Below are 25,261 nucleotides of genomic sequence, written 5' to 3'. Positions count from 1 at the left end.
AATAGCACTGTAAACACAAATGCCATACAAAACTGTCGATGCACATCACGTAAAAGATATACTATAAAAGCGATACTGAAAATTATTTTGGGTTGCTAAGCACGACTACAACTGAATCGCCACGCAAAAATAGACGAGAGATGTAACGATCCTTGTTCATGTATTTCTTCTTGCCACCACCGCCACTGACTTCAGTCCACATCTCACGCACATCAGTCAAAATCATATTAAAATGACGGTCAAATGCCTTAACCTGTTTGTATTGTACATATTACATGATTAAAAAAACTTACTCTACCCAGCAACTTCCGGTTGCTACGGCAGTTAATCAAAACCTGTGAATTGTCCCGAACACAAGCTTCCAAGACCGATAAAGGTCCGGATGGACAATCCTTGTCCTCTGTAGTCGACATAGAACGGATTCCTATTGATGGCCTAAAGATATAGTATGATAATAAAATAAATACAAATGCCTATAAAATAGAATTATACATATACAATTACAGAACAATAATATATAAAAATAAGTTATACTTAGAATTCTGCAAATTATATATATTACAAAACATAACTGTGTGTCGTGTTGTGGGATTCTATAATACAACGCGCGTAACATATACATAAGTTATCAATAGCAAACCACATTCGGTTTCCGCTGTCTGTGAGGGTTGAGGTCAAGGACTTCATACGTCGTTTGCTAGTGGTGAACCCGCGAAAGCGTCTTGGTGGTAGTAACAGCTCCGAGCTGTACTCCCACAGGTTCTTCGCGGGTATTAAATGAATTGAAAGGCTTCTAGAGAATGAACCGTAGTGATCCATGATAACAAGTTGTTAATCCTAGATTGCATACTAATCATTCAGGTTATCTCTGTAGCAATTCCGGGCTTTCAACCCGTAGGTAGATGACCATAGCTATATGCTGTATGTAAAGCAAATCAGTATCCACTTTTTGGCACTTGACGTTAAACACTATAACACAGATCATAGCAAAATAATGTCGAGTCAAGACAGCGACTCAGAAGGCGTGGATGCCTTGGAGGACTTCAAAGCACGACTACAGGCACCGTCCACCAAACAGCATATGCAAACCGAGACGCAGTCAAATGAAGCTTCAACGACCACGACTTTCCAGTCGCTGGGAGTGTGCCCGGAATTATGCAAGGCGTGCCAGTCCATGGGATGGCAGGCACCCAACCCCTATACAAATGGCCGCCATACCACATGCACTTAATGGCCGAGATGTGATCGGCCTTGCTGTGACGGGCTCAGGGAAGACTGGCGCATTCACAATACCAGTGCTGCATCACCTGCTCGAAGATGTACAAAGGATATATTGTGTTGTGCTCGCACCCAGCAGGGAGCTCTGTGAACAAATTGCCGAACAGTTCCGAGCACTGAGCAGCTCTATCGCATTGCAGGTCTGTGTCATCATAGGTGGAGTGGACATGGTACATCAAGCATCGGCATTGGCAAAGCGACCTCACGTCATTGTGGCATCACCCGGCAGGTTAGCTGACCATGTGGAAAATACAAAGGGATTCTCTTTGTCCACAGTCAAAAAGCTGGTTATCGATGAGGCAGACCGCCTCCTATCGCAAGATTTCGATGAAGAACTAGATAAAATCATACACGTAAGCTAATAGATTACGTTTTAACTATGTGCAGGCAATGCCCACCGAGAGGCAGACGTTCCTGTTCTCCGCAACTATGACAAAGAAACTAAGCAAACTGCAGAAAATGGCGCTGAAGGATCCCATATCAGTGAGTGATTATCCATCACAAACACACTCTAGTACAGGTACAAGTAGATGATAAGTATAGTACTGCAGAGAACCTGGACCAGCGTTTCTTACTCGTGCCCCAAAAATACAAGTACACATATTTGGCTGCACTACTGTGGTACTATGCGACACGCACTGCCATAGTATTCTGCAAGACCTGCGACGGCGCCCAGAGGTGCGCTGCGTATCTCAAGGGACTGAAATTCACAACTGTAGGTTGCATATTCTTGCTCATCAGATATGCAAGGTATGCTTGCATGGGAAAATGACACAGGCCGACCGTTCCAGAGCCCTGCAAATATTCAAAACAGGTATGTCAAGTGATTTGTTTAAGCACATGTATCAATAGGCTCAGTAAACATTCTAGTTGCAACCGAAGTCGGTGGACGTGGATTAGATCTGCCCATGGTCGAACTTGTAATCAATTTCGATATCCCAGAGTGCTCCAAAGACTATATACACAGGGTTGGACGCACTGCACGAGCGGGAAGGTCAGGGTTGGCCTTGACAGTAGTCACACAGTAGGTCTAACACAACATGATGCATATGATTCAGGTATGATGTCGAACTGTTCCAACGCATAGAACTGGCACTCAACAAGAAACTAGAGGAATTCACGGTATGTCATATGCCGTGGTTGTATAATGTAAACAGGATCTGGACGAAGACACTGCTCTGGCAAAGCATGCTCTCTGTGCCGAGTCCCTACGTAGGGTACAGTCTGAAAAATTGAATCACAAGGGAAGAACGAACACCAACAAACGAGTTAGCAAGTTCCAAGCAAAATACGAAGCAGCAAAACGCAAAAGACTATAAACATAAAAAGACACTAAAAGTCGCTAAAGTATTCATCTTGTTGTGACCTCGTTATACGCGCATCATGCGCACGCCAGTCATCTGGATACTGCATATAGTTAGTAGTGTCTGATAAACCAGATACACGTGGTACTATAGGAGGCTTCAACTGCTTACTGAGCAATTTCATCCAATCCATACCCGCGAAGAACCTGTGGGAGTACAGCTCGGAGCTGTTACTACCACCAAGACGCTTTCGCGGGTTCACCACTAGCAAACGACGTATGAAGTCCTTGACCTCAACCCTCACAGACAGCGGAAACCGAATGTGGTTCGCCAACGCTAAGTCATAAGTTGCACTACGGTCGGAAGCATGAAATGGAGGAACACCCGTCAAAATTTCGTACGTGTTGATTCAATTTAAATATTATTTAATTTAAAATTAGGTTTCTGTTACGTCATAGTAGAATGTACGGCAAGATTTTAAAAACATAGTCGAGCCGCATAATTCAAACAAATATCATGAAGAGGCTACGAAATGTATCCAAGCAAAATGTCTTCGGTCATTGTACATCATCCTTATTCAGAATCAGTGGGAATCTTTCAGATTCCAGCGATTCGTCATCACAAGTGAAATATAGCTAAAGCAGCTATATGAACATTTCTAAGCCGCCAGTATAAGCGCATTAAGTGTAACACGCATCGATATGACATAAAGCATACTTCTTCCCAACATCGATAACAACAAAAAACCGCAAAAACAAAACTTAAAACTCAATAACACATGGTACTTGCGGCAGTAATATCCATTGTGCCCTTGGTAAAAATCTACCCAGTTTTCTCAAAAGAAAAACTAAAGTCTAAAACTATTTATCCGAATAGGGGGAGTATATAAAAGGAAATCCATCTTAAACAGATTACACGTCCATACCAACCCTGCAAAGCTCAACTTCCTTGTAGTGACCTCTGCCGTTGTGAGTGTTCATGAAGTACCTGACCTCAACACGACCATCAGGAGTCATGATGTCACACTCAACAAGACGGTATTGACCCTTGTCGAACTTCCTGTAGTCAAGGCAAACCTCACCGGTACCATTAGAATCCCATACAACACCCTCCTTGTGAACAACGTTGCTCAAGGTAAGTGGGACGCCGCTGTAGTAGGAGTTGTCCTTAACGTTCTGCATGTGGACGTGCTTGGCCTCAATGGCGGCCTTCTTGGCGACTTCCTCAGCACTCATACCATTAAGATCTTCCCTAGCCTTCCTTCTGGCCAACTCAGCTTCCTTCTCCTTGCATGGGCAGGTTTCTTCTTCCTCCTCCTTACGCAACAAGTATTCAGAAACATCGTAGGCAGATGGAGCAATGTATCTCTTGCTGTGGATACGGTTGTGGTCGTGGGAACCTGGAAGAATCTCACGGGTCCAGTCGATGTCGTTCTCCCTGTATGTCCTGAAACCGGGGAGACCAGTACGCCTGTTCAGCAAGTATGTCTTGAAAAGAGAGAACATTTCACCCTTGTGCAAGAATGGAACGTACTCGTTGGTTTGAGGGTTAGTGTTGAGGTAAAGCCTGTCAACCTCCCTGGATTCGTAGTCAATCAACTGGAGCAAGACACCACGGATGTTGTCACGGACAAAGGTGACAACACGGAGAATGACCTCAGGGTTGAGTTCGTCGTAGGTCCAGATGGTAGTGTTCTCGTGGTGAACACGGTCAATAATGCAGTTGTAACGAGGCACGAAGGACTGGACTTTACCGTAGTGCCTGGACCTGAAGCGAATGAGGTTGGGGTTACCAGTGTTGTGGCTGTTGACGTTCACAGCGGTTCTGGTCATGGTCCTGTAACGCATAGAAACGTATGTGCGACGGCAAACTTCGGTGAAGGTGTGTGCCTTTTTAGCCTTGTAGAGGTAGTAAATGTGCTGCTCTCCTTTGTGGTCGAAACCCAAAACTTGGAGGAAGTACTGACCATCGGTTGATATGTCAATGATAGCGTCAGTAATGTTGAATTCGGGGTTCTTGAAAATGAGAATACCGCCCTCAGTGATTTCGGCAAACTTGTATCCTTCAGATGGCTTAAAGTTGATCCTAGTGGAACCGTCACGACCGGTGACAGCGTGGATCTTGTAACGATTATCCTGCTTGCAGTGGAGCTCAAGGGAGATGTGCTCAAGAGCGGCGTTCTTCTCAGCTGCGGTCTGGTTGCAGGTACACTTGCACTTGCATGGGCAGTGGCACTCAGTTGAACCAGAGCACTCACGGTCATGAGGAAGGTTCTTACCAACATTGTAACCACCAGTGTGAGAGTCGTACTCGTGCTTCATTGGAAGGTCAGTGTCGATGTCACGGTGCTGGAAGGTGTGCATAGCGCTGAGGACGTAGTTAGCCATTTCGTCGTTGAGAACGGCGTCGTCACTTAGGTCAGTGCCGTTGGCCGCCTGCCTCCTCTTCAAGAAAATGAATTCCAATACATCGTTGATACGCTGGTAGAACACAGCCTGGTCAATACGGATCCAGCGGTTCTCACGTCTCAAGTAGAATTGGAGGGAGCACCTACCGGTGTTCAAGTCGAAAGCGTTGAAACCCAAAAGCTCGAGACCAACGGCCTTGTAGTGTATGGCCTGGGTGGAACGGTACTGATCCTTGAGGTCCATAATAACATCACGTGCAGTAATGAAGGAGTTGAAACTGTAGTACTCGTCCATGGCGGTACAGAGCTTCCTGGTCAACATAGCACCCTCAGAGACGGAGTCAGTCAACCAAGCATAGTGGCAGTCAATGGTGGTGTCAAAAGGAAGTGAGGTGGTGCACTTCAGCCTGTCAAGATCATGCTGGCTCAAATCGGGGCACTTGAGGTGGATCTTTTCCTCAACGGTACCAATCTTGTTGGGGTTGGCAAGTTCCCTAGCGCGCTCCCTAGTAATCGGGTGCCACTTGTCATCGTACTTGGAGAAGTAGTAGTTGAATGAGGAACCGTCCTCAGCAAGAACCTCAAGCTGAAGGAACTCTTCACCATTGAGGTTGTTCATGAGGGTAGCGTTGGTAAGAGCAAGACCGGGGCGCTCCCATATAAGTCTGCTGTTGTCTACCAACCTGTAAATAACGTAACCTTGCTGAGCGGTAATCATGGTTTCGTGGCAACCATTACCGTTTTGGTAAGTAGTGCGGGTCCAAGGACCGTTCTCCCTAGGTGACTGGCGAATGTTAACCTTAAGGAACTGCAATTGGGAGAACATCTTAGAAATGTGTTGAGATGGAGGGGTGAGCTGGGTGTAATTGATCACACCTTCTTGGTCAGGCTGATCGTCGGTAGCGCCGCAACCGTCCTCATCGGTCTCCTCTGATGATGTGGTGGTCTCCTCACTAGCAGGGGTAAAGAAACCGTCTCTCTGGCGGTCGGAAATACGAGTGAAACCCTCTTCAGTTTCAACGAAAACGTGTTCCTCCATACCACCGTCAATGTTTACTGCCTGAACAACACAGTACTTCTTTCCGTCGAAGTTGTAAGTCATAACCTTCATACCAGTACCGGCCTTGGCGGGATCGAACTCGCACAATTTAACCGGACCAGCAACAACTTCGTTGATGTGGTAGTTGAACTGAGGCTGGTAAGAAGTGAACTCTTGAGGAGACTCTGGGTGCTCCTCAACGATGTTCTTCTCCAAAAGCTCACTCTTCTGAGCACAGAGATCAAGAGTGTAAGGAGTGCTGTATTGGGCACGGTGTCTGTTGTATTCGGCACGGGAAACCTTAACGAAACCATCGTTAGTGTTAATAAGGTACCTCACACCGTAAACACCACGCTTGACAATACCGAAGATACGAACGTAGTATGCCTCCTTGTCAACGTAGTCAACGATGACCTTGTAGGAAAGGAAAGTTTCCGGGTTGAAAATGGTTGTTACACCATGGTTAATGGCCTTGAAAAGAGCATCAGAAGGAGCATGGAAAACAGTGCTCATGATCTTTCCGTCCTTGCTCATGAAACTCTTAGCATTGTAAGTCTCCTCGTGGATGCCGCTGGTAATGTCAAGGGGAACAATGACAGGGTTCTCCAGCTGCTTCTCTGTGAAAACTGGCATGTAGTTGTCATCCAACTCATGCTGATAATTGTCCACATTTTCGTCGACCACCTGGGCCGCTGCCGTGGCAGCCAACAACGCCACCAACAAGAAGCGCCTCATATTGGAATTTCTATATTAACGCCTCTTTTAAACATAAAATGTAATCACAATATGACTGAGCGTCCAACAACACAAACCAGAGGGCGCCGGCAAAAGAACGCGCATAAAATATGAAATTGCCAAGTGCGGCGCTCCGCTATGCACATGCTGTAAATATGGGAAGAATTCTTCCCCATGATACATATAACGGTGGAGTGTGTCCGAAGGCTAATCCGCGGTACATCCGCGTGCCATGGCATAATGAATCTATTTTTATTATATATGTACTATTTTTAAATTATCCCGCTCCGAAGTCCGAGTAGAGGAATGATTAACGATGTCGGTGTGAGGATGTAACCTTCGTCAGTTATGTGAATGGGCTACAACTGCTATGTGTGCGAATGTTTAACTGGGCATATAAACTAATGTTTATAATTGGAAATGTTAGGCGTCTTTTTATCTATGAACTGCTCAATCTGACACAAGCGCTGAAACGTTATTCATGTCATAGTTGCACATGTGATCTCCATCTAGAAGCTGTGGTTATTTTGTCAGATAAGTGTATTTTACAATTGTATTTTACCAGTGCACCTGGATGGAACTATGATAATCACCGTAAGCTGGTACTCTGCAGGCAGCCACCTATCGTCCACACGTAAATGGTAGAATAGGTTGTTTAATAGCTACTGTTTTATCTTACGGGTCTATATATAGTTGATTTAGAATTTTTAAACATCTGCGTCTCTAAAATGCTCTTTGAGGCTGTGTAATTCCCACGCTGGCCAAATAGATATGCTAGATCGAATTTATAGGCGAGAATGAGCTTGTCGCATGGCATGTTGAATATAAATGCAACAAAAGGTGTTAAAGAAGTAATGCTGCCATGGCTTCAAGTATATATTGTTGCAGAATTGTCACGAAATATACGGCAACTCCATTCATTTCTTGTATATCACTGTGCTAAACTAAAACCAATGGATAGTATGAATGTAATTGCATATATATGTGCACAGCTTAACTGCGTTAAATTTCAGTAATTTGCGGTTCCAATATATATTTCCACGTCGTAACATTGTTGATTTATCTTACATTCACACCCATAGCATAACGATTAATCATACTCGGCATACGAACGGTTCAATTTGTTTGTAGCTAAAGTGGACAGATCTAAAGACACCTGACTTCTCCATGATAACAACTTGTTAATCCTAGATTGCATACTAATCATTCAGGTTATCTCTGTAGCAATTCCGGGCTTTCAACCCGTAGGTAGATGACCATAGCTATATGCTGTATGTAAAGCAAATCAGTATCCACTTTTTGGTACTTGACGTTAAACACTATAACACAGATCATAGCAAAATAATGTCGAGTCAAGACAGCGACTCAGAAGGCGTGGATGCCTTGGAGGACTTCAAAGCACGACTACAGGCACCGTCCACCAAACAGCATATGCAAACCGAGACGCAGTCAAATGAAGCTTCAACGACCACGACTTTCCAGTCGCTGGGAGTGTGCCCGGAATTATGCAAGGCGTGCCAGTCCATGGGATGGCAGGCACCCACCCCTATACAAATGGCCGCCATACCACATGCACTTAATGGCCGAGATGTGATCGGCCTTGCTGTGACGGGCTCAGGGAAGACTGGCGCATTCACAATACCAGTGCTGCATCACCTGCTCGAAGATGTACAAAGGATATATTGTGTTGTGCTCGCACCCAGCAGGGAGCTCTGTGAACAAATTGCCGAACAGTTCCGAGCACTGAGCAGCTCTATCGCATTGCAGGTCTGTGTCATCATAGGTGGAGTGGACATGGTACATCAAGCATCGGCATTGGCAAAGCGACCTCACGTCATTGTGGCATCACCCGGCAGGTTAGCTGACCATGTGGAAAATACAAAGGGATTCTCTTTGTCCACAGTCAAAAAGCTGGTTATCGATGAGGCAGACCGCCTCCTATCGCAAGATTTCGATGAAGAACTAGATAAAATCATACACGTAAGCTAATAGATTACGTTTTAACTATGTGCAGGCAATGCCCACCGAGAGGCAGACGTTCCTGTTCTCCGCAACTATGACAAAGAAACTAAGCAAACTGCAGAAAATGGCGCTGAAGGATCCCATATCAGTGAGTGATTATCCATCACAAACACACTCTAGTACAGGTACAAGTAGATGATAAGTATAGTACTGCAGAGAACCTGGACCAGCGTTTCTTACTCGTGCCCCAAAAATACAAGTACACATATTTGGCTGCACTACTGTGGTACTATGCGACACGCACTGCCATAGTATTCTGCAAGACCTGCGACGGCGCCCAGAGGTGCGCTGCGTATCTCAAGGGACTGAAATTCACAACTGTAGGTTGCATATTCTTGCTCATCAGATATGCAAGGTATGCTTGCATGGGAAAATGACACAGGCCGACCGTTCCAGAGCCCTGCAAATATTCAAAACAGGTATGTCAAGTGATTTGTTTAAGCACATGTATCAATAGGCTCAGTAAACATTCTAGTTGCAACCGAAGTCGGTGGACGTGGATTAGATCTGCCCATGGTCGAACTTGTAATCAATTTCGATATCCCAGAGTGCTCCAAAGACTATATACACAGGGTTGGACGCACTGCACGAGCGGGAAGGTCAGGGTTGGCCTTGACAGTAGTCACACAGTAGGTCTAACACAACATGATGCATATGATTCAGGTATGATGTCGAACTGTTCCAACGCATAGAACTGGCACTCAACAAGAAACTAGAGGAATTCACGGTATGTCATATGCCGTGGTTGTATAATGTAAACAGGATCTGGACGAAGACACTGCTCTGGCAAAGCATGCTCTCTGTGCCGAGTCCCTACGTAGGGTACAGTCTGAAAAATTGAATCACAAGGGAAGAACGAACACCAACAAACGAGTTAGCAAGTTCCAAGCAAAATACGAAGCAGCAAAACGCAAAAGACTATAAACATAAAAAGACACTAAAAGTCGCTAAAGTATTCATCTTGTTGTGACCTCGTTATACGCGCATCATGCGCACGCCAGTCATCTGGATACTGCATATAGTTAGTAGTGTCTGATAAACCAGATACACGTGGTACTATAGGAGGCTTCAACTGCTTACTGAGCAATTTCATCCAATCCATACCCGCGAAGAACCTGTGGGAGTACAGCTCGGAGCTGTTACTACCACCAAGACGCTTTCGCGGGTTCACCACTAGCAAACGACGTATGAAGTCCTTGACCTCAACCCTCACAGACAGCGGAAACCGAATGTGGTTCGCCAACGCTAAGTCATAAGTTGCACTAGGGTCGGAAGCATGAAATGGAGGAACACCCGTCAAAATTTCGTATACTAATACACCTAGTGACCACCAATCTGCTTCTATACCGTGTCCACAACGTAGGAATATTTCAGGAGCAAGATAGTCATGAGTACCACATACCGTGTATGTTTTGTGCTTTACCTCCTTGGCAAATCCAAAGTCAACTAGACGTATATGGCCGTCCTGATCAAGTAGCATATTTTCAGGCTTTAAATCACGATACACTATACCCTTGAAGTGTAAAAAATCAATAGCTAATATCGCTTGTGCAGTATAGAATCGAGCAACGGTGTGCCCTAGGGCTCCATATTTATATATGTAACTGAATAATTCTCCTCCAGAAACATATTCTAACAATATATAGACATTTATATCGTCTTGAAAACTCTTCACATAATTTACTATGAAAGGATGTCTGACGGTTGACAAAATGTGTCTCTCATTACGTAGATGCATTACCTGTCGTTCAGCGATGACTTTTGTTTTATGCAAAATCTTTAGTGCGAAGGTTGCACGCTGAGACTTCGGACCAGTATTGAGAGTCGCAATGCACACTGTAGCATATGACCCAGTTCCTACTATTGGTCCTATATCAAAATTTGAAATGTCCAGTTTCTCAGGTAGCGATGGTATTATTTCCATAGTACCGTCGCTTATTGTATCTGATTCTGTCCATGCCTTATAACGTACATCTGAGGCCATAGAATCGTTTGTACAAATCATGTGCTTTGCGATATTGTTGCACCGAGCCATAAACCTCGAAATCCTCGGAGCAGTCTGTGGTTGAGGTAACCTTCTTGTTGATTGGACAACGCTGTAAGATGTCTCCTTGTTTACATGATTTTTGTTTTCATAAGCGCCCATGCCTGTATCGATGCCATTGGTAATGGAATACGTGACGCCCATTTTACATATGTTATGGCATTTCCGCCATCCGTCTTATAAAAGCATGGCAATGACACCACCATACATAACGCTATATTTTACCCTGGTATCGTAGTTCCATCAATGAACTATACGTAACATACTTCTGGTTTGTCCAGCATCGGTCTTTTAGTTCACATTTAGATATTTTTACTTGAAGCTAAACCTCTACAATTAATTCAAACGGTAAATTGTAGGCCTTTACTCCAAAGCGCTTGCACGGACTATGCTTATGAATAATAATGTGTACTAAGTATGACAGTGACTGCATACTATATCAACGATATTTCTAACACCCATTTATGGATGTATTCTTAACATGATAAGATAACCGTTGTTACACCACGCCGAATTTCCACATTTAAGAGAAACTGAAATGCATTTCGAGGTTCAATTTAATGCAATGGTAATGTGCATTCGAATCAAAGGAGTTAATAAATGCTTATGAAACATCTGGTCATCGATGAATCAAGAAAACAAATTATCTGATCGCTGGAAATAATTGCAAAAAACAAGCCCTGCGACAGATAATTTATTATAGAATCTCTATGTATGAAACATGTGGTTGTATGACAATGCAAGTCTCATTCATCATTTTTTCTGCGTACAACGCGAGACTGCCACGGCCCATGCTAAAATTATATATTGCAATCATCCCGTAGATAAGTGCAGTAACAATGGCAATCATTTGTGATATATAACATCGAAAAAACACTCAAACATTTATATTTTCGCTGAAATCTTATTGTAGGAAGATCACATAAAATTTTCATTATGGAAACAATTCTTCCACTGTTTTAAAATTTATGGCATTACACTCAGTGTACTATAGTATGGATATATAATGTTTTGTGCCTTTTAATAGATGTCGAATTGAAAATGATTGGAGAACGTACTGAGTATAAATGTAGGTCATTCATTGAAAGACCTGGAAGCTAGGTTTATGCCGAACATTCAAACGAACATACTCATATAGATTTCATCTCCTTTCCTATATAGTTTGATATGTAAAATGGTTCATCTTCATGCCAGTTTGGTGTGTAAAGCAAATTAACACCGTACGAAGTGGCATATCGCATTCGTATAAACACTGATATATGTATAATCACAAAAAAGTATTTATAATATGTTTCATAACATTCTGGCATGAATTGCCAATCAATAGAGTTGTCTATAAGCTCATTCACTGTAGAATCCTTACACACACCAATCTGTGATGCGTGATGTTCAATGTAGTTTTGAGAAAAAGATAGACATATTTCTTGGGATGTCTTGTGCTTGTTTTATTTATGTGTCATCTATCACTGATAAGCCTTGGTTCAGTTTTCATTCACCATTCATACGCTATGGATCCTTCTTAGCGTAGACCTAAAATTTACTTTGTTTAACCACAATCGAAGCTTATGGGTTAAGTATAGTGAGTGTTAGGATGAGGATTGTCTCTACCTTAGGCTTCTTTGTATTTGTCGACCTACTTATTGGCCTAATATTACTATCAAGCTATGATAAATACTGCGATGTTGCATTAAGTAAGTAACAGCAAATCGTCTTGTCATAAATATTCAGATTTGTGGCTGGCGATAGGTCTGATATTCGTATGTTTTGTTCTATGGAAAGGATATTAAAATTACAGAGCTTTCCGTCCTCCTTCGTGGCACATCACATCAAAAAAGCCCATGGACATAAATCAGGGGTAAACAAATGCAACATATGTTCTTTTATAACGTTATAGGTTATCGCAGAAGTAGTACTACTGACTTCAAGCTTTTTTTGGATGGCCGTAGGCACAGTCAATGTTGGTCATATGTATTTGTTGCTAATAAGCCGTTAGATTTCAATGTCTACTACATGCCAATTCACCAATCCCGTTGTATGGTGGACAGCATTCGTCTCAGTCACGTTGTTCTGGTTGGTCAAATAATAAAACGTTAGTAAAAAGTACAGGTGCACTGTAGTAGGGTTCATCGTTACCTTGATATTGATTACGATAGTAGGTTTAGTAGCATATTGCAACCAATTTGTTACAGATAGGAATGTTGATGAACGAAGGCAGGAATCCGGAATTATGAATAAGAGATCGGAGTGTCTCAGAATGTGTAGTTCCAATGCCAAAAAAACTGATCATTAGATGATTGCAGGAAACACATTTATTTTTCAAATTATGTATGCTTTAGTTCCGATATAAAATGTGTGTAAAACAATGCTATTGAAAAGGACGACATCATATCCACGACAGAATACAATGTTCACCTATAGATCCATATAATATACATACTCAATGAATTAAATACACATTGCAATTTAATGTACATTGAAGAAAACCTGGATGTGTACTGTGTTCGACCCCGAGACGTGCACATCAATGGAGGTGGCCTTCCTATGGGAGACAGTGGACATACAGATATATTCATTATTATATGTAGCTCCATTTTCATTACATTGAACCTTATGTCTAAATGATGTGTAGCTAAGTATAAACTACCGTGTGTCATCTTCTTGGAATCATATTGCCATAACATTTGAGGAATGTGCAATAATGCCCATAACATTGTTATCACCTGCTTGCTTAAAAGCTTGTTGTTGACGAAGGAAAGAAAATCTTCCGAATACTTAAGAGATCTAAACCTTAATTCTGTTTAAAATTTCTAACCCTACGCTCAAAATAAACATATAAAGAAATGAATAATGAAAATAAGTCGCAAACCATGAAGGTAATTGTGGCAATCGATCAAGGGACGCAGTCCACTCGATGCATTTTCTACAATGAAAAAATGCAAGTTTTAGTAACATCATCTAAGACTCACAAGCAACACTATCCTCAATCAGGGTAATTCCGACTCATTAGCCTCACTTAATAACTTAGATGGTGTGAACATGATCCTTTGGAAATCATAGAAAATGTATATGGCACCATGAATGATGCCTTGGAACAAATGAGATCCAAGGTAGGTGAGGTCAGTAACGTTATATATGGCAATGCAGTGGGAAAGCTTTGAAATCGTAAGCGTAGGCATAACTAATCAAAGGGAGACCATAGTGGCGTGGGATGCGGCAACAGATAAGCCTTTGCACAACGCAATAGGTATATATGTTTCATTAGCTGTATATTCTATTCAGTGTGGCTAGACATTCGTGCCGAAGCAGAAGTGGCAGAATTTATTGAAAAATATGGATCTCCCACGCACTTCATTGAAAAGACTGGATTAGTGATAAATCCCTATTTTTCTGGTACGTTCGCATCAAATTTGATGTGATAAATTATAAATGTATAGCATTCAAATTGGCATGGATGTCAAAAAATCTTCCATGGTTCAAAGAAGCTGTGGAAAATGAAACAATCCGTTTTGGAACAATGGATTCCTGGATCATCTATGTTAGTTTGCATCTTTACCCTAAATGCAATATATTGAACAGAACCTAACAGGAAACTATGTAACAGATATTACCAATGCATCAAGGACATTCTTAATGGATATAGATAAGTGTATATGGAGCACCGAAATGCTGCGGTATGTATAAAACACTAGCATAATGTAATATACAGTGTGTTTGGTTTAAATTCCAAAGTGCTACCTGAAATACTACCAAATTGTGCCGAATTCGGGCTTATCAACAATACTCATGTTTCCGGATTCAAGGGCGTCAGAATCACCGCGTCCATTGGTGATCAACAGTCAGCATGTGTTGGACATGGGTTGTTAGATCAAGGCACAGCTAAACTTACGTTGGGAACTGGAGGTTTTATATTGATCAACACGGGTATGGTCGTCAAAGTCGTTATATAATGTCCTGCAGGTAAAGATAAGGTTAAATCTTTCGATGGATTACTGTCGACACCGTGTTACAAAACGGGAAATGACTCAGACACCATTTATGCATTAGAGGTAAATTGTATTCAAATGATATCATACGATGAAGGGATCCATTGCCATCGCCGGAGCTGGAATAACGTGGTTACAAGATATGGGAATTATAAAACATCCAGCTGAAGTATCAGTATGTTCCAAATAAGAATATACTAGATATACATGTAGGATCTATTAAAGGAATGCAAGTGCTCTGAAGGAGTCGTGTTTGTCCCAGCCTTTTCTGGTTTATTCGCTCCTAGATGGAGAAGCGATGCAAGAGGCTCCATACTAGGAATGACACAACGTACAAAACGAATGCATATAGTGAGAGCTTTCTGTGAAAGTATAGGATTCCAATTACGTGAAATAATCTTATCATTCATAAAGGATATGAATATAGAGAAAGTCCCATATATTTGTGTTGACGGTGGAGTATCTAAGAACTCTGAATTGTTGCAAGTCATATCGGATATAACGAATACACCATTGGGTACGTTTTAAGGTATCTGTATCATATCTATGCTCAGAATCACCTGAAATGGTAGAAGCAACCTGTGCAGGAGCCGCAATGTTAGCTGGGCTTCAAGCAAAGGTCTGGGGAAGTTTGGAAGAGGTTCGACAATTGACAACTAAACAGCGCAAAAGATGGGACCCCCAAATGTCCGATCCTCAAAGAAACAATGCAGTAAATTATTGGAATCTTGGAGTAAATCGTTCTCTTTCCTGGCAATTATCAATGTGATGCCTAGGTGTACTTAATGTGGTCTATACACTCAATGCGATAGCGTTATCTAATGTGATATATATATATATATATATATATATATATTAAACGACTTGTACTAATCATATGGGTTGTATATAATTCACACGAAGGTATTTGTAATTCTCTGGCTTATGCATTTTCCTGCTCAATATGTTCCTTTTAAAGCCCATTATTCCTATATTTGGCAACATAAATTGTAATTTATCTAACATTTGTATAATTATTAAAGACTCTCTGCAGTAGTCGTTAGGCACGTTGCTATGTTGTGTTTAGAAGGTATATACTAAATGTTTCGTATAAACAGTATTTGCTTATAGTTAGATTTGAAAAAGTGAATAACACTAAGTTGATTTGCATGCGAACTCATACATGTGAAATAAAGGAGTAGTCAATCTGTGCCATCTTCATTCTCAGATGTACATAGGAATTATCAAATTAACACAATCCTTCGTATGAATAATCTACTAATGAATACACATCTCTTTAGTATATGTTGTCTAACATTGAACTGCAGGTGTTAGTGATTCCTCTATACAACCCAGAAGGCACGGAGACGGAAGATCATAATTAACCATCCCATTTAACTTTATGAGTTCTAAAGATCGATGGCAGATATATCTTGGTACCTTTATGCGACGACGTTATAGATATCATGCATGTAGACATAAATTGAAACCATAGTCAATAAAAAATCATATGGATACGTTAGAAGTTTCATGTCACATATTATGTAATGTCATACATATTAATAACAATGATCATATAGTTTCGTAAATTTGCTTATTCAAAAAGAACCGAGTTGTTTATTATAACATCTAATTATTTATCATCTTAAACATGCAAAAGTGAATCAGTGATCAAATGGCAAATTAACGTTCCAGTGATTCAATATGTTTCAATACACTTCCTACTCTACTAAAAACCATATAATATCTAAAATCACTTTCGTAAACAAAATATGAAGACCAGTTTCTAAAACAATTGACAAACATATGAGCATATATATTAACAAATAAGTTACATTTGCAATCATGGTGATCACCAAATGGCGACCATTCACCGCTCTCGTAGCGTTGAATCTAAGCTGGCTGTTCATCATCACAGGTAGTGTTGCTTCGTTTTAGTTTCATCTTTTAACAGGATTTTTAAAAGAGGCATCTACATTCAATGTATTCGATAGATTAGCCGTAGATGATGCTGCAAAATTGCCTACGCTTGGATATCAACGTTATGAATGTGGAACTTGGACACCATGGAATCATTGTGATCATACAGGATATCAATTCCGATGCAAACTATGCATATGTAAGATTAATGAACCGCAACCAATATCACATCCACCAACCCATTTACCACCAACATTCCAAGATCATTGGATCATGATGGCCGAACAAATACGATCAGCAAAACAAGGTGAAGTAAAAACCGTAGTATGGGACCGAAGGCAATGTGGAGGAAATACTCCAGGGAGTTATAATTTACCCAGTCGTGGGACACCAATCAATAGCGTTCCGTTAGGGGAAAGTCAAGAACAAATGATGTTGAGCAATGCACCACAGAGTCCTAATAGTCCTCCTGGTAATCCTACTCCTGTATTCAGTAACGTAATGAGATTGGCAGCTGCCCATGATTCTCCACAAGTTATGTTAGCACAAAATGAACTTACAAGAATTATCAACTCATCGCGTCAAAGAGATACCGAAATGAATGCCATAGTTGAAAATTTGCAAAAAATGTATCTACAAGCTAGTACCAATATGCGGAACGCACGTACCAGAGATGAAATGAATAGGAGTAGATTGGCGCAATATGACGCAGAATTTGCATATAATAAAGCGGCTAAAGAACTGGGGAGGAATAGAGTAAAATGGCAATTGATGATTGATCAAGCATCCTGTAAAGTGGATTTGGCTACCGCAGAGTTTAAATTAACAAACGCAAAGAAGATTGCCGAACAGAAGAATAATGAAAAATCAATTGAAGTAGGAAAATTACGACTAGCGTCAGTGGCCAAAGATCGAAAATTGGGGATGGCTCGAACACCTCAAGAAAGAGTAGTTGCATCTAAAGAAAAATTTTTTGCAACGGAAGGATACGATAAAGCAGCTACCATGTTCGGAGCTCAGAAAAAGCGCTTTGAGCTTGATATAGCAAGAAAGAATGCAATTGTGGATTTAGAAGTTGCGATATTATCTTTAAATAACACGCGATTAGAATATCTTCTAATTGACCAGCAGACTGTTATGGATATTGAAATCAAGGAGGAGAAAATTAAGCATAAAACTATTGAGCAAAGAAAGCGAATGACCGCTGATATGCAACGAAGCCTTATAAATGAGATGAATACACTACAAGCAGAGGTAAAAGATATGCAAGCCAAACTACGGTGGAAAAGGTTTAAAGATGAAGTCCACATTTCTGTTCTAACGTGGGCTGTTGAATGGCGTAGGGCTATTATGTTACTGGAAAATAAGCGTTATAACAATCTGGTTCGTGATCAAAGGCTGGTAGCGCCCATCGAAGATAAAGAAACCTATTTGAAAAGGTTGAAATTTGAAATTAGTTTAGAACAATACCCAGCTATCTTAGCCAGATTGGAAGGGGACGTCAAATCCCTTACCGCTGAAATAGCAACCATGTACGTTAAATTAAACAAGGACAGAATGTTTGCGGAATATGATATTTCAAAGGCATTGTCACATGCTCGATGGATTAAGTCAATTATGGATAGAGAAAAGTATAAGTATGACCATTTATTAGAATATGAAACTATAGTTTCCCAAACTGATCTAGCTCGCGTAGCTCTTGATAGGGTAAAAGCCAATAAACCTAACGATAATGATAGAAAAGGTTTGGAACGATGGATTGTAGGTCTGCATCGTAGCGAAGACGCGTTGAGGCACCGAATTGATACACTGGATAATAGGCGTAAATTAGCATCACAAGGCTACAAAAATGCAGAAGCTCTCACTTCACTGAATAAGATTTACCATCTGAAAGCATCGATGCAAGTGGAATACGATAAACGCAATACAGAATTGGATACAGCAATGAATGCCGTAAGGCAAGAAATACAAAAGCTAAAACATGATCTTTCCAATGGAAATCGACACGAATCCAAAGAACAAATTGAAGCTGTGTTGCAAATAAAAGAAGCGAAGCAACAAAAGTTGAAGCAAATATCACAAATGTTAAATGAATTTGAACAAGTTGATAACCAATTGTTAAATGCGCATGTATTGTGGCTCGACCGAGTAGTGAAATTAGAAGCAGAAAAATATGTACAACTTGCAGAAACACAAAAAGTCAAAAGCCATATTAACAATTTTAAGGTACAACTCGAACGTCTGAAAGCTTCAGCCCCCAATGCGGCAAACGCGGCTACTTGGGGTACGTATAGAAATCAGGTAGATCATCTGGAAGATGAAATAAAGAATAAGCAAAATGAATTGAACAGGCTAGAAGCACTATACGAAAATACGACAAAACAAATGACGGATGCAATAAAGAATGCAAAAGATATATATGATGAGTTGAAAAACAGGAGAATTGAAATGAGTAATTCTAGAAAAGATGAGGAAGCCTATGAAAAAGTACCCCCTCTTTCCATGGTAACGGAAGAAGTATCCATCGATCCTACTGATATTCCGGAAGTTGAAACCCATGACGTTGGAACTGATGAAATTAAAACTGAGGAAGTTGAAGGGGACGACATGAACAAAGACAATCATAACAATCAAAATGACTATACTGCCGAAACAAACGCGAAGATCACAACATCAGACCCAATTGAAGATACAACGACAACTAAATATCACACAGAAAAAAATAATGGAACTACACAAAATATCAATGAAAGTAAAACGCCACCAACAGCTGATGCACCAGTGTCAACAGCAACTAGAGATTCTTCCAACCAACCTAGTACAACCGATATTGAGGAGTCTACCAATAATTCGAGACCCCATCATGATCTACCACCAACAGCTCCTTCGGAAGCAGCCAAACCCGATACTACTGAAAACCGTAATGGGGCAACCCCATCTTCAGTAATCCCAGAAGAGGACACTGACGATTCAGAGGAGGAAGGATCAGATGATGAATCCCATTATTATGAAGAGACTGATACACCAGTGTCAACAGCAACTAGAGGTTCTTCCAACCAACCTAGTACAACCGATATTGAGGAGTCTACCAATAATTCGAGACCCCATCATGATCTACCACCAACAGCTCCTTCGGAAGCAGCCAAACCCGATACTACTGAAAACCGTAATGGGGCAACCCCATCTTCAGTAATCCCAGAAGAGGACACTGACGATTCAGAGGAGGAAGGATCAGATGATGAATCCCATTATTATGAAGAGACTGATACACCAGTGTCAACAGCAACTAGAGATTCTTCCAACCAACCTAGTACAACCGATATTGAGGAGTCTACCAATAATTCGAGACCCCATCATGATCTACCACCAACAGCTCCTTCGGAAGCAGCCAAACCCGATACTACTGAAAACCGTAATGGGGCAACCCCATCTTCAGTAATCCCAGAAGAGGACACTGACGATTCAGAGGAGGAAGGATCAGATGATGAATCCCATTATTATGAAGAGACTGATACACCAGTGTCAACAGCAACTAGAGGTTCTTCCAACCAACCTAGTACAACCGATATTGAGGAGTCTACCAATAATTCGAGACCCCATCATGATCTACCACCAACAGCTCCTTCGGAAGCAGCCAAACCCGATACTACTGAAAACCGTAATGGGGCAACCCCATCTTCAGTAATCCCAGAAGAGGACACTGACGATTCAGAGGAGGAAGGATCAGATGATGAATCCCATTATTATGAAGAGACTGATACACCAGTGTCAACAGCAACTAGAGATTCTTCCAACCAACCTAGTACAACCGATATTGAGGAGTCTACCAATAATTCGAGACCCCATCATGATCTACCACCAACAGCTCCTTCGGAAGCAGCCAAACCCGATACTACTGAAAACCGTAATGGGGCAACCCCATCTTCAGTAATCCCAGAAGAGGACACTGACGATTCAGAGGAGGAAGGATCAGATGATGAATCCCATTATTATGAAGAGACTGATACACCAGTGTCAGATGCTGATTCTTACAAACCTACAAATGAAACGTTAGCGCCGACGAAAATTCATTCTTCTAGGGTTGCCGTTGATCATGATGCCAATCAAGGTGATTATTGTCCTCATGAAGATCCATATGCTTCTGATTTTGACTTTGATGATTCGGATGATACTCCATTTGACTGTTCTACGTCGGTGGAAGGTAGTTCGATAAATCCTTTAAATGGGCACATTGGTTCAGCAAACGTAGATCACGTACCTGATGCCCACGAAGAAAATTCATATGGGCACGGGAAATCAGGTTCAGATGTTATTACGCCCGAAACAGAATCTGTATTAAATAAAGATGAAATGGAATTATCGAGTGATGATTCTCAGTTAACATCGGATCCGACAGACGCCAGTTCAAATACAAACCATGAAGAGGATAACAATAAGAGTGCAATCAATACATTAGCGAATATAAAACCACACGATGAAAGGCATGGTATGTCCCCTTCTGATACTTCGTTGCCATATTATGACCTGGATGACGAAAATGACGATGATGATGAAGATGTAGATTACTCAGCATTGCATCCACAATCTGATGACGATAACAAAATAATCGAGGATGAAAATGATAAAGAGGCATTCCATGTTGAACCAAATACTAATCTGTCCACATCTACGAACGGTGTTTCCAATCTAGGAAATAAAGCAGTAGCTTCCCAGTTAAGCACGCCTAAAGTGTCTGATTCCCCATCTGAAAAGAATGTTAATAAGGATGAGGATTCGACGAGGCGTAAGGTATCCACTGGCTTTAAAGTAGCCGGAGGAGTGATTGGCTTCCTCGTATTAACTGCTATAGGTGCAGCAACATACCTTAAGAAGTAAGTTACTTAGTATCTAAATATTTATACCACATACAGGAAAAAACCAGTTCATACAGACGAAGAGGTATCTTTTGATGCGTACGATGATACTGACTTTGATCGTACAACTCGAGTAGATACCGTAGTCACCCTTTCTGATAACGTTTGGGAATAATCAAAATAACAACCACATACGGCGTGTCAAACGCTACAACCAGGTACAATGATGTAAATTAATTTAATATCAATATATAAGCCGTTGAATAAAATCAAGCATACCTTACAAAGGTAGCATCGTTTCCGTTTATATTGATGAAATATTACTTGCATTTTGAAAAGAAATATAAAAAACAAAAGCCAACGCCCTTGTATACCAATGCAAAATATGTATAGATAGAATGGAATCTTTCTGCATGAAATGACCTTTATGTGTCAACATTCATCCAATCGTTTTATATATAATCACAGATAGCAAATGTACATATTCCAGACATATGACACAGTATTTGTACTGCATTATGAAACATTAGAGATAATTTATGATGTTTGAAGCTACCGTAAAAAGGCATCATTAAAATCCTATGATATCATTCTAGGAGTATTGTTACTCGACCGTGGATATACATCGCCATGTCCAATGTCAGACATTGGTGATACAGGAGCATTTTTATGGTTTTTGTATATAATGGTTTCGATAGATCCCGTAGGGCGGTCGCTCTTCCTGCTTGGTGTTTTTGCTATGCCAAAGTGTGGTTCCATTGGAGTAGCCATAGCTTTTGGAGGTAGTTCCACATTAGTTGATATGTGTTGGGCAACATTTGGCGCGTATGATTGCGGTGCCATAACCACATTGGTTGTGTCCACAACTGGAGATGCCTGAGCTGACGAAGGGCTATGTACAACATTCCCACCATCTGGGATAGGGTTCCTCACTGCGTTTCGTAATCGATTTTGCGCTTCGACCCTTTCTGATTCACTTAGCCCATTAAGATCAATAGGCCTAACACCTACTACCTTCATATTCTCAGCGATGGGTTGTGACGCTGGCTTGAATGTTATGTGATCATGTATCACAAAATAAGGCCTATGGATAGGAACGTCAATAACCTCCGGTTCACCTTGATAGTGATAGACCGGAGTTACCTTCTTCCTTACGGGTACCGCGACTTGAACATCCCTGTATTCGGGAACTACATAAGGCTTATCGACATATTCCACTTTTGGTACATTGTATGGCACTGGGACGTCTATGACTTTCGGAATCTCTCGAATTAGCTCAACCGTTTCGATCTTTGGGACGAACTTGACCTTCTCAATGGGCACATCTCGATGCTGATAGAAATACAGTAAAATGGAAAAAACACTCACCTCTGTAATCGGTACAATACGTTCCTGTTCAATAATCTTCTTCACCGGTTTAACAACGTGTTTTACCACTTCACGTGGCACCTCTACAATTTCGATCTTTTCAACTTCCTTTACAATTTCTTCCACCTAAAAATTCTGCAAAGTGCAATATAAAACTAACCTCTTCGTATTCTTCATATCTATCGACAATTTTGACCACGGGAACCTCTACATATTTGGGTACCACCTTTACCTCAACCTTTGGCATATATTTTACACGTTCTTGTACTTCCACTTTGGTTACCGTTTTAGTGACCTCGTGATATTCAGGTACTTCTACAATTTTATCGGTGTAATGTATCTCCGGTACTTCCACTATCTTATCAACATATTTGATGTACGGTTTTTTTACAATACTTTCTATTTCTTGGATTTCCTTTTTAGGGACATATGTATCCACATGATGAACCACTGGCACCTCGACCACCTTATCTATTACTTCTACTGGTCGATAGCGGGGGATTTGTATAGTGTCATATCCTTCATGGACAAAAGAGGTCTCAGATGAGTTTCCGCATTCAATTGCACGAGAGTAATCCTTTACAGCTGGTGAAACAGAAGAATTTGGTCGATTAACTGGACTTATTTCACTGTGCCTAGTAGCGGGCAGTTGTGTGACTGTAGGCTCCATAGTCCTAGAAACGGAAGAATCAGCATCCATGGTAAATACGGTTGATTCAGCATTTAATAACCTGCCGCCAATACTTACCTTGGGTGTTGAAGATGGACTCGCCATTAACATCCTTAAGACAGGAGGTTGTTGATCCAACGGAGCACTGCCACTCAGCAGTGGACGGTTAATGAAACTACGGGGACGTTCAGATTCTACCGGGGCCCCTTGAAGAAGAGTAGTGGGTGAACCAGCAAAGTAACCCCCTTGTGCTCGTTGTAATGTAGAGTAGCTGACAGAGTCGCCCTCAGAAGATAAACCACTAATACGTTGCGAATTATAAAATGTTGTTGTAGATGAAACTTGTGAAACGTCTACACGATCATCCTCGAAGCCTTCCAGGCTATATTCATTGTTTAAATCAGGTGTGGATGGATTATCCGGCTCCTGCAGAGCATTGACGGATGCGATGGAGCAGGCCGCCGTTGGACACTCATAAAATGAGTTTTGTGATTTTTCTGGTTTTTCTTCCGTCCTATCTTTGTTCATATCTTGCGGAATTACCTCAGACGTAGAGTCTCTGCGGGAAATATCAAGAGAATCAGGGGTATCCATTATATGCTCCGTACTACGGTTTATTTATAAATTCCCACACAATAAGACAAAGCCGTTCTCCATGATACCCTGTGATAAAACTTATACTTCAAAACATTGAAATAACATATATATTCTTTGATTGTTTGTATGAATATTTATAATTAAATTGTAAGGTGGTATACAGATTCTAATAGATGCATAAAACACCAAACGTTATACACACCGAGAGTATATGATGCGTCTAAACGTAACAAAACTAAGAGGCGACACACGTACACTTGTAACAACGAATAAAACACACAACCGAAAGTTACACAAACATTCATCATAGGGCACACGTAATAGCTTACCTTTAAGGGAAAATGCTGGTTATTCAAACAATAAATTAATATATTAAATTATGAGATATCCATACCGGCCAATTGGCGAAGGAATAGTCCAAAGTACCTCTGCCGGTATGGGTGCACTCATCCATAGGTGTATACAACTTGGTGCAAAAGAACGTAAACATTATATAATCTGCCAATTAAATATCGAGTAGTGGTTCATTTTGTATTTGTGCATAAAATTTTAGAGAAGAGTATGCATCGCGTCGAAAACACACAAATGGCTACCCATTAAGGCAGCGTATAAAACCAAGCAATGGAAAGTGTAAGACAATATTAACCAATGAAGTATGTATATTTAAAAACATACGCTGATTAATGGGTAACTAATGACGAAGCCGCAAATGATAACAATTTATATGCACATTTATCAACTCGTTACGATTCCACACATATCATGATTGATCAATCAATTCACCTAGACATTCTAGTGTAGATTTCAAATGAGGGACGTATGATTAAATTATATACACACGTGTCTAAATCAGCATTGAGAAGTTAGTAATTACTAATACGATTCAGCCAGGTTATCTCCACTCTACAGAACACACACATAAAACTACCATATACGCACCCATGTCTGGAGTAAATAGACAGATATAATTAATCTCAACATGAGAATTTATCGCTTAATTCGTACCATCATCCCCCACAACGGCTACCGGGATTCTTCGCCATATATGGTCGATTTCGGCTC

The 25,261-nt window shown here is 41.0% G+C and overlaps 11 protein-coding genes across 11 annotated transcripts; 6 read left to right on the top strand and 5 right to left on the bottom strand.

The window, feature by feature from the left end:
- Positions 1–79: 79 nt before the first annotated feature.
- Positions 80–527, bottom strand: BBOV_I004230 (putative Small nuclear ribonucleoprotein Sm D2). The gene is made up of 2 exons (XM_001609022.2): positions 294–527; positions 80–253 (listed from the first exon to the last, which is right to left on the bottom strand). The coding sequence occupies exons 1-2, from the start codon at positions 411–413 to the stop codon at positions 83–85; spliced, it is 291 nt and encodes a 96-aa protein (XP_001609072.2). The 5' UTR covers positions 414–527; the 3' UTR covers positions 80–82.
- A 432-nt stretch (positions 528–959) lies between these two features.
- Positions 960–2,603, top strand: BBOV_I004220 (putative ATP-dependent RNA helicase DDX47). The gene is made up of 7 exons (XM_051767304.1): positions 960–1,631; positions 1,666–1,761; positions 1,799–1,993; positions 2,029–2,092; positions 2,131–2,302; positions 2,337–2,400; positions 2,436–2,603. Exons 1-7 carry the CDS (start codon positions 1,029–1,031, stop codon positions 2,595–2,597), a joined length of 1,356 nt encoding a protein of 451 aa, XP_051623001.1. The 5' UTR covers positions 960–1,028; the 3' UTR covers positions 2,598–2,603.
- Positions 2,604–2,608: 5 nt separating this feature from the next.
- Positions 2,609–2,948, bottom strand: BBOV_I004215 (cAMP-dependent protein kinase). Its single transcript, XM_051767130.1, has one exon. It carries the CDS (start codon positions 2,773–2,775, stop codon positions 2,611–2,613), a length of 165 nt encoding a protein of 54 aa, XP_051623872.1. The 5' UTR covers positions 2,776–2,948; the 3' UTR covers positions 2,609–2,610.
- Positions 2,949–3,019: 71 nt separating this feature from the next.
- On the bottom strand, positions 3,020–6,878 carry BBOV_I004210 (spherical body protein 3). The gene has a single exon (XM_001609020.2). The coding sequence runs from the start codon at positions 6,761–6,763 to the stop codon at positions 3,494–3,496; it is 3,270 nt and encodes a 1,089-aa protein (XP_001609070.1). The 5' UTR covers positions 6,764–6,878; the 3' UTR covers positions 3,020–3,493.
- A 139-nt stretch (positions 6,879–7,017) lies between these two features.
- On the top strand, positions 7,018–7,789 carry BBOV_I004205 (uncharacterized protein). Its single transcript, XM_051767894.1, has one exon. It carries the CDS (start codon positions 7,144–7,146, stop codon positions 7,399–7,401), a length of 258 nt encoding a protein of 85 aa, XP_051623899.1. The 5' UTR covers positions 7,018–7,143; the 3' UTR covers positions 7,402–7,789.
- Positions 7,790–7,980: 191 nt separating this feature from the next.
- On the top strand, positions 7,981–9,712 carry BBOV_I004200 (putative ATP-dependent RNA helicase DDX47). Its single transcript, XM_051767259.1, has 7 exons — positions 7,981–8,743; positions 8,778–8,873; positions 8,911–9,105; positions 9,141–9,204; positions 9,243–9,414; positions 9,449–9,512; positions 9,548–9,712. The coding sequence occupies exons 1-7, from the start codon at positions 8,030–8,032 to the stop codon at positions 9,707–9,709; spliced, it is 1,467 nt and encodes a 488-aa protein (XP_051623000.1). The 5' UTR covers positions 7,981–8,029; the 3' UTR covers positions 9,710–9,712.
- A 7-nt stretch (positions 9,713–9,719) lies between these two features.
- On the bottom strand, positions 9,720–11,166 carry BBOV_I004190 (cAMP-dependent protein kinase catalytic subunit). Its single transcript, XM_001609018.2, has one exon. The coding sequence runs from the start codon at positions 10,971–10,973 to the stop codon at positions 9,723–9,725; it is 1,251 nt and encodes a 416-aa protein (XP_001609068.1). The 5' UTR covers positions 10,974–11,166; the 3' UTR covers positions 9,720–9,722.
- Positions 11,167–12,333: 1,167 nt separating this feature from the next.
- On the top strand, positions 12,334–13,075 carry BBOV_I004180 (putative integral membrane protein). Its single transcript, XM_051767163.1, has 7 exons — positions 12,334–12,520; positions 12,558–12,586; positions 12,625–12,684; positions 12,724–12,786; positions 12,823–12,899; positions 12,936–12,981; positions 13,019–13,075. The coding sequence occupies exons 1-7, from the start codon at positions 12,421–12,423 to the stop codon at positions 13,058–13,060; spliced, it is 417 nt and encodes a 138-aa protein (XP_051622999.1). The 5' UTR covers positions 12,334–12,420; the 3' UTR covers positions 13,061–13,075.
- A 432-nt stretch (positions 13,076–13,507) lies between these two features.
- Positions 13,508–15,620, top strand: BBOV_I004170 (glycerol kinase FGGY of carbohydrate kinases N-terminal domain family protein). The gene is made up of 11 exons (XM_001609016.2): positions 13,508–13,818; positions 13,855–13,936; positions 13,974–14,073; positions 14,109–14,219; positions 14,264–14,364; positions 14,406–14,500; positions 14,536–14,750; positions 14,787–14,875; positions 14,910–14,987; positions 15,026–15,329; positions 15,367–15,620. The coding sequence occupies exons 1-11, from the start codon at positions 13,670–13,672 to the stop codon at positions 15,579–15,581; spliced, it is 1,539 nt and encodes a 512-aa protein (XP_001609066.2). The 5' UTR covers positions 13,508–13,669; the 3' UTR covers positions 15,582–15,620.
- Positions 15,621–16,531: 911 nt separating this feature from the next.
- BBOV_I004160 (putative integral membrane protein) lies at positions 16,532–21,747 on the top strand. Its single transcript, XM_001609015.2, has 3 exons — positions 16,532–16,709; positions 16,746–21,582; positions 21,622–21,747. The coding sequence occupies exons 1-3, from the start codon at positions 16,637–16,639 to the stop codon at positions 21,737–21,739; spliced, it is 5,028 nt and encodes a 1,675-aa protein (XP_001609065.2). The 5' UTR covers positions 16,532–16,636; the 3' UTR covers positions 21,740–21,747.
- A 382-nt stretch (positions 21,748–22,129) lies between these two features.
- BBOV_I004150 (Inner membrane complex family protein) lies at positions 22,130–24,582 on the bottom strand. Its single transcript, XM_001609014.2, has 4 exons — positions 24,529–24,582; positions 23,093–24,265; positions 22,933–23,058; positions 22,130–22,896 (listed from the first exon to the last, which is right to left on the bottom strand). Exons 2-4 carry the CDS (start codon positions 24,194–24,196, stop codon positions 22,144–22,146), a joined length of 1,983 nt encoding a protein of 660 aa, XP_001609064.1. The 5' UTR covers positions 24,197–24,265; positions 24,529–24,582; the 3' UTR covers positions 22,130–22,143.
- Between the last annotated feature and the right edge of the window lie 679 nt (positions 24,583–25,261).

Source organism: Babesia bovis, chromosome 1 (assembly GCF_000165395.2).
Source record: "Babesia bovis T2Bo chromosome 1, whole genome shotgun sequence".
Lineage (NCBI taxonomy): Eukaryota > Apicomplexa > Aconoidasida > Piroplasmida > Babesiidae > Babesia > Babesia bovis.
This window is presented reverse-complemented; position numbering and strand designations above follow the sequence as displayed.

Excerpts from the sequence above, each read along its gene's own strand:
- BBOV_I004190 (XM_001609018.2), bottom strand. The coding sequence starts at position 10,973 with ATGGGCGTCACGTATTCCATTACCAATGGCATCGATACAGGCATGGGC.
- BBOV_I004215 (XM_051767130.1), bottom strand. The coding sequence starts at position 2,775 with ATGGATTGGATGAAATTGCTCAGTAAGCAGTTGAAGCCTCCTATAGTA.
- BBOV_I004210 (XM_001609020.2), bottom strand. The coding sequence starts at position 6,763 with ATGAGGCGCTTCTTGTTGGTGGCGTTGTTGGCTGCCACGGCAGCGGCC.
- BBOV_I004220 (XM_051767304.1), top strand. The coding sequence starts at position 1,029 with ATGCCTTGGAGGACTTCAAAGCACGACTACAGGCACCGTCCACCAAAC. Across the intron at positions 1,762-1,798 it reads CGCTGAAGGATCCCATATCA|GTACAAGTAGATGATAAGTA; the intron begins GTGAGTGATTAT and ends ACTCTAGTACAG. Across the intron at positions 2,401-2,435 it reads AGAAACTAGAGGAATTCACG|GATCTGGACGAAGACACTGC; the intron begins GTATGTCATATG and ends TAATGTAAACAG.
- BBOV_I004205 (XM_051767894.1), top strand. The coding sequence starts at position 7,144 with ATGTTTAACTGGGCATATAAACTAATGTTTATAATTGGAAATGTTAGG.
- BBOV_I004230 (XM_001609022.2), bottom strand. The coding sequence starts at position 413 with ATGTCGACTACAGAGGACAAGGATTGTCCATCCGGACCTTTATCGGTC. Across the intron at positions 254-293 it reads ACCGGAAGTTGCTGGGTAGA|GTTAAGGCATTTGACCGTCA; the intron begins GTAAGTTTTTTT and ends CAATACAAACAG.
- BBOV_I004180 (XM_051767163.1), top strand. The coding sequence starts at position 12,421 with ATGAGGATTGTCTCTACCTTAGGCTTCTTTGTATTTGTCGACCTACTT. Across the intron at positions 12,521-12,557 it reads ATACTGCGATGTTGCATTAA|ATTTGTGGCTGGCGATAGGT; the intron begins GTAAGTAACAGC and ends ATAAATATTCAG. Across the intron at positions 12,787-12,822 it reads TGGCCGTAGGCACAGTCAAT|ATTTCAATGTCTACTACATG; the intron begins GTTGGTCATATG and ends ATAAGCCGTTAG.
- BBOV_I004150 (XM_001609014.2), bottom strand. The coding sequence starts at position 24,196 with ATGGATACCCCTGATTCTCTTGATATTTCCCGCAGAGACTCTACGTCT. Across the intron at positions 23,059-23,092 it reads GATATGAAGAATACGAAGAG|GTGGAAGAAATTGTAAAGGA; the intron begins GTTAGTTTTATA and ends CAGAATTTTTAG. Across the intron at positions 22,897-22,932 it reads GTATTGTACCGATTACAGAG|CATCGAGATGTGCCCATTGA; the intron begins GTGAGTGTTTTT and ends TATTTCTATCAG.
- BBOV_I004200 (XM_051767259.1), top strand. The coding sequence starts at position 8,030 with ATGCTGTATGTAAAGCAAATCAGTATCCACTTTTTGGTACTTGACGTT. Across the intron at positions 8,874-8,910 it reads CGCTGAAGGATCCCATATCA|GTACAAGTAGATGATAAGTA; the intron begins GTGAGTGATTAT and ends ACTCTAGTACAG. Across the intron at positions 9,415-9,448 it reads GCCTTGACAGTAGTCACACA|GTATGATGTCGAACTGTTCC; the intron begins GTAGGTCTAACA and ends CATATGATTCAG.
- BBOV_I004170 (XM_001609016.2), top strand. The coding sequence starts at position 13,670 with ATGAATAATGAAAATAAGTCGCAAACCATGAAGGTAATTGTGGCAATC. Across the intron at positions 13,937-13,973 it reads TGGAACAAATGAGATCCAAG|TGGGAAAGCTTTGAAATCGT; the intron begins GTAGGTGAGGTC and ends ATGGCAATGCAG. Across the intron at positions 14,501-14,535 it reads TGGAGCACCGAAATGCTGCG|TGTGTTTGGTTTAAATTCCA; the intron begins GTATGTATAAAA and ends TGTAATATACAG.
- BBOV_I004160 (XM_001609015.2), top strand. The coding sequence starts at position 16,637 with ATGGTGATCACCAAATGGCGACCATTCACCGCTCTCGTAGCGTTGAAT. Across the intron at positions 16,710-16,745 it reads CTGGCTGTTCATCATCACAG|GATTTTTAAAAGAGGCATCT; the intron begins GTAGTGTTGCTT and ends ATCTTTTAACAG. Across the intron at positions 21,583-21,621 it reads GCAGCAACATACCTTAAGAA|GAAAAAACCAGTTCATACAG; the intron begins GTAAGTTACTTA and ends TACCACATACAG.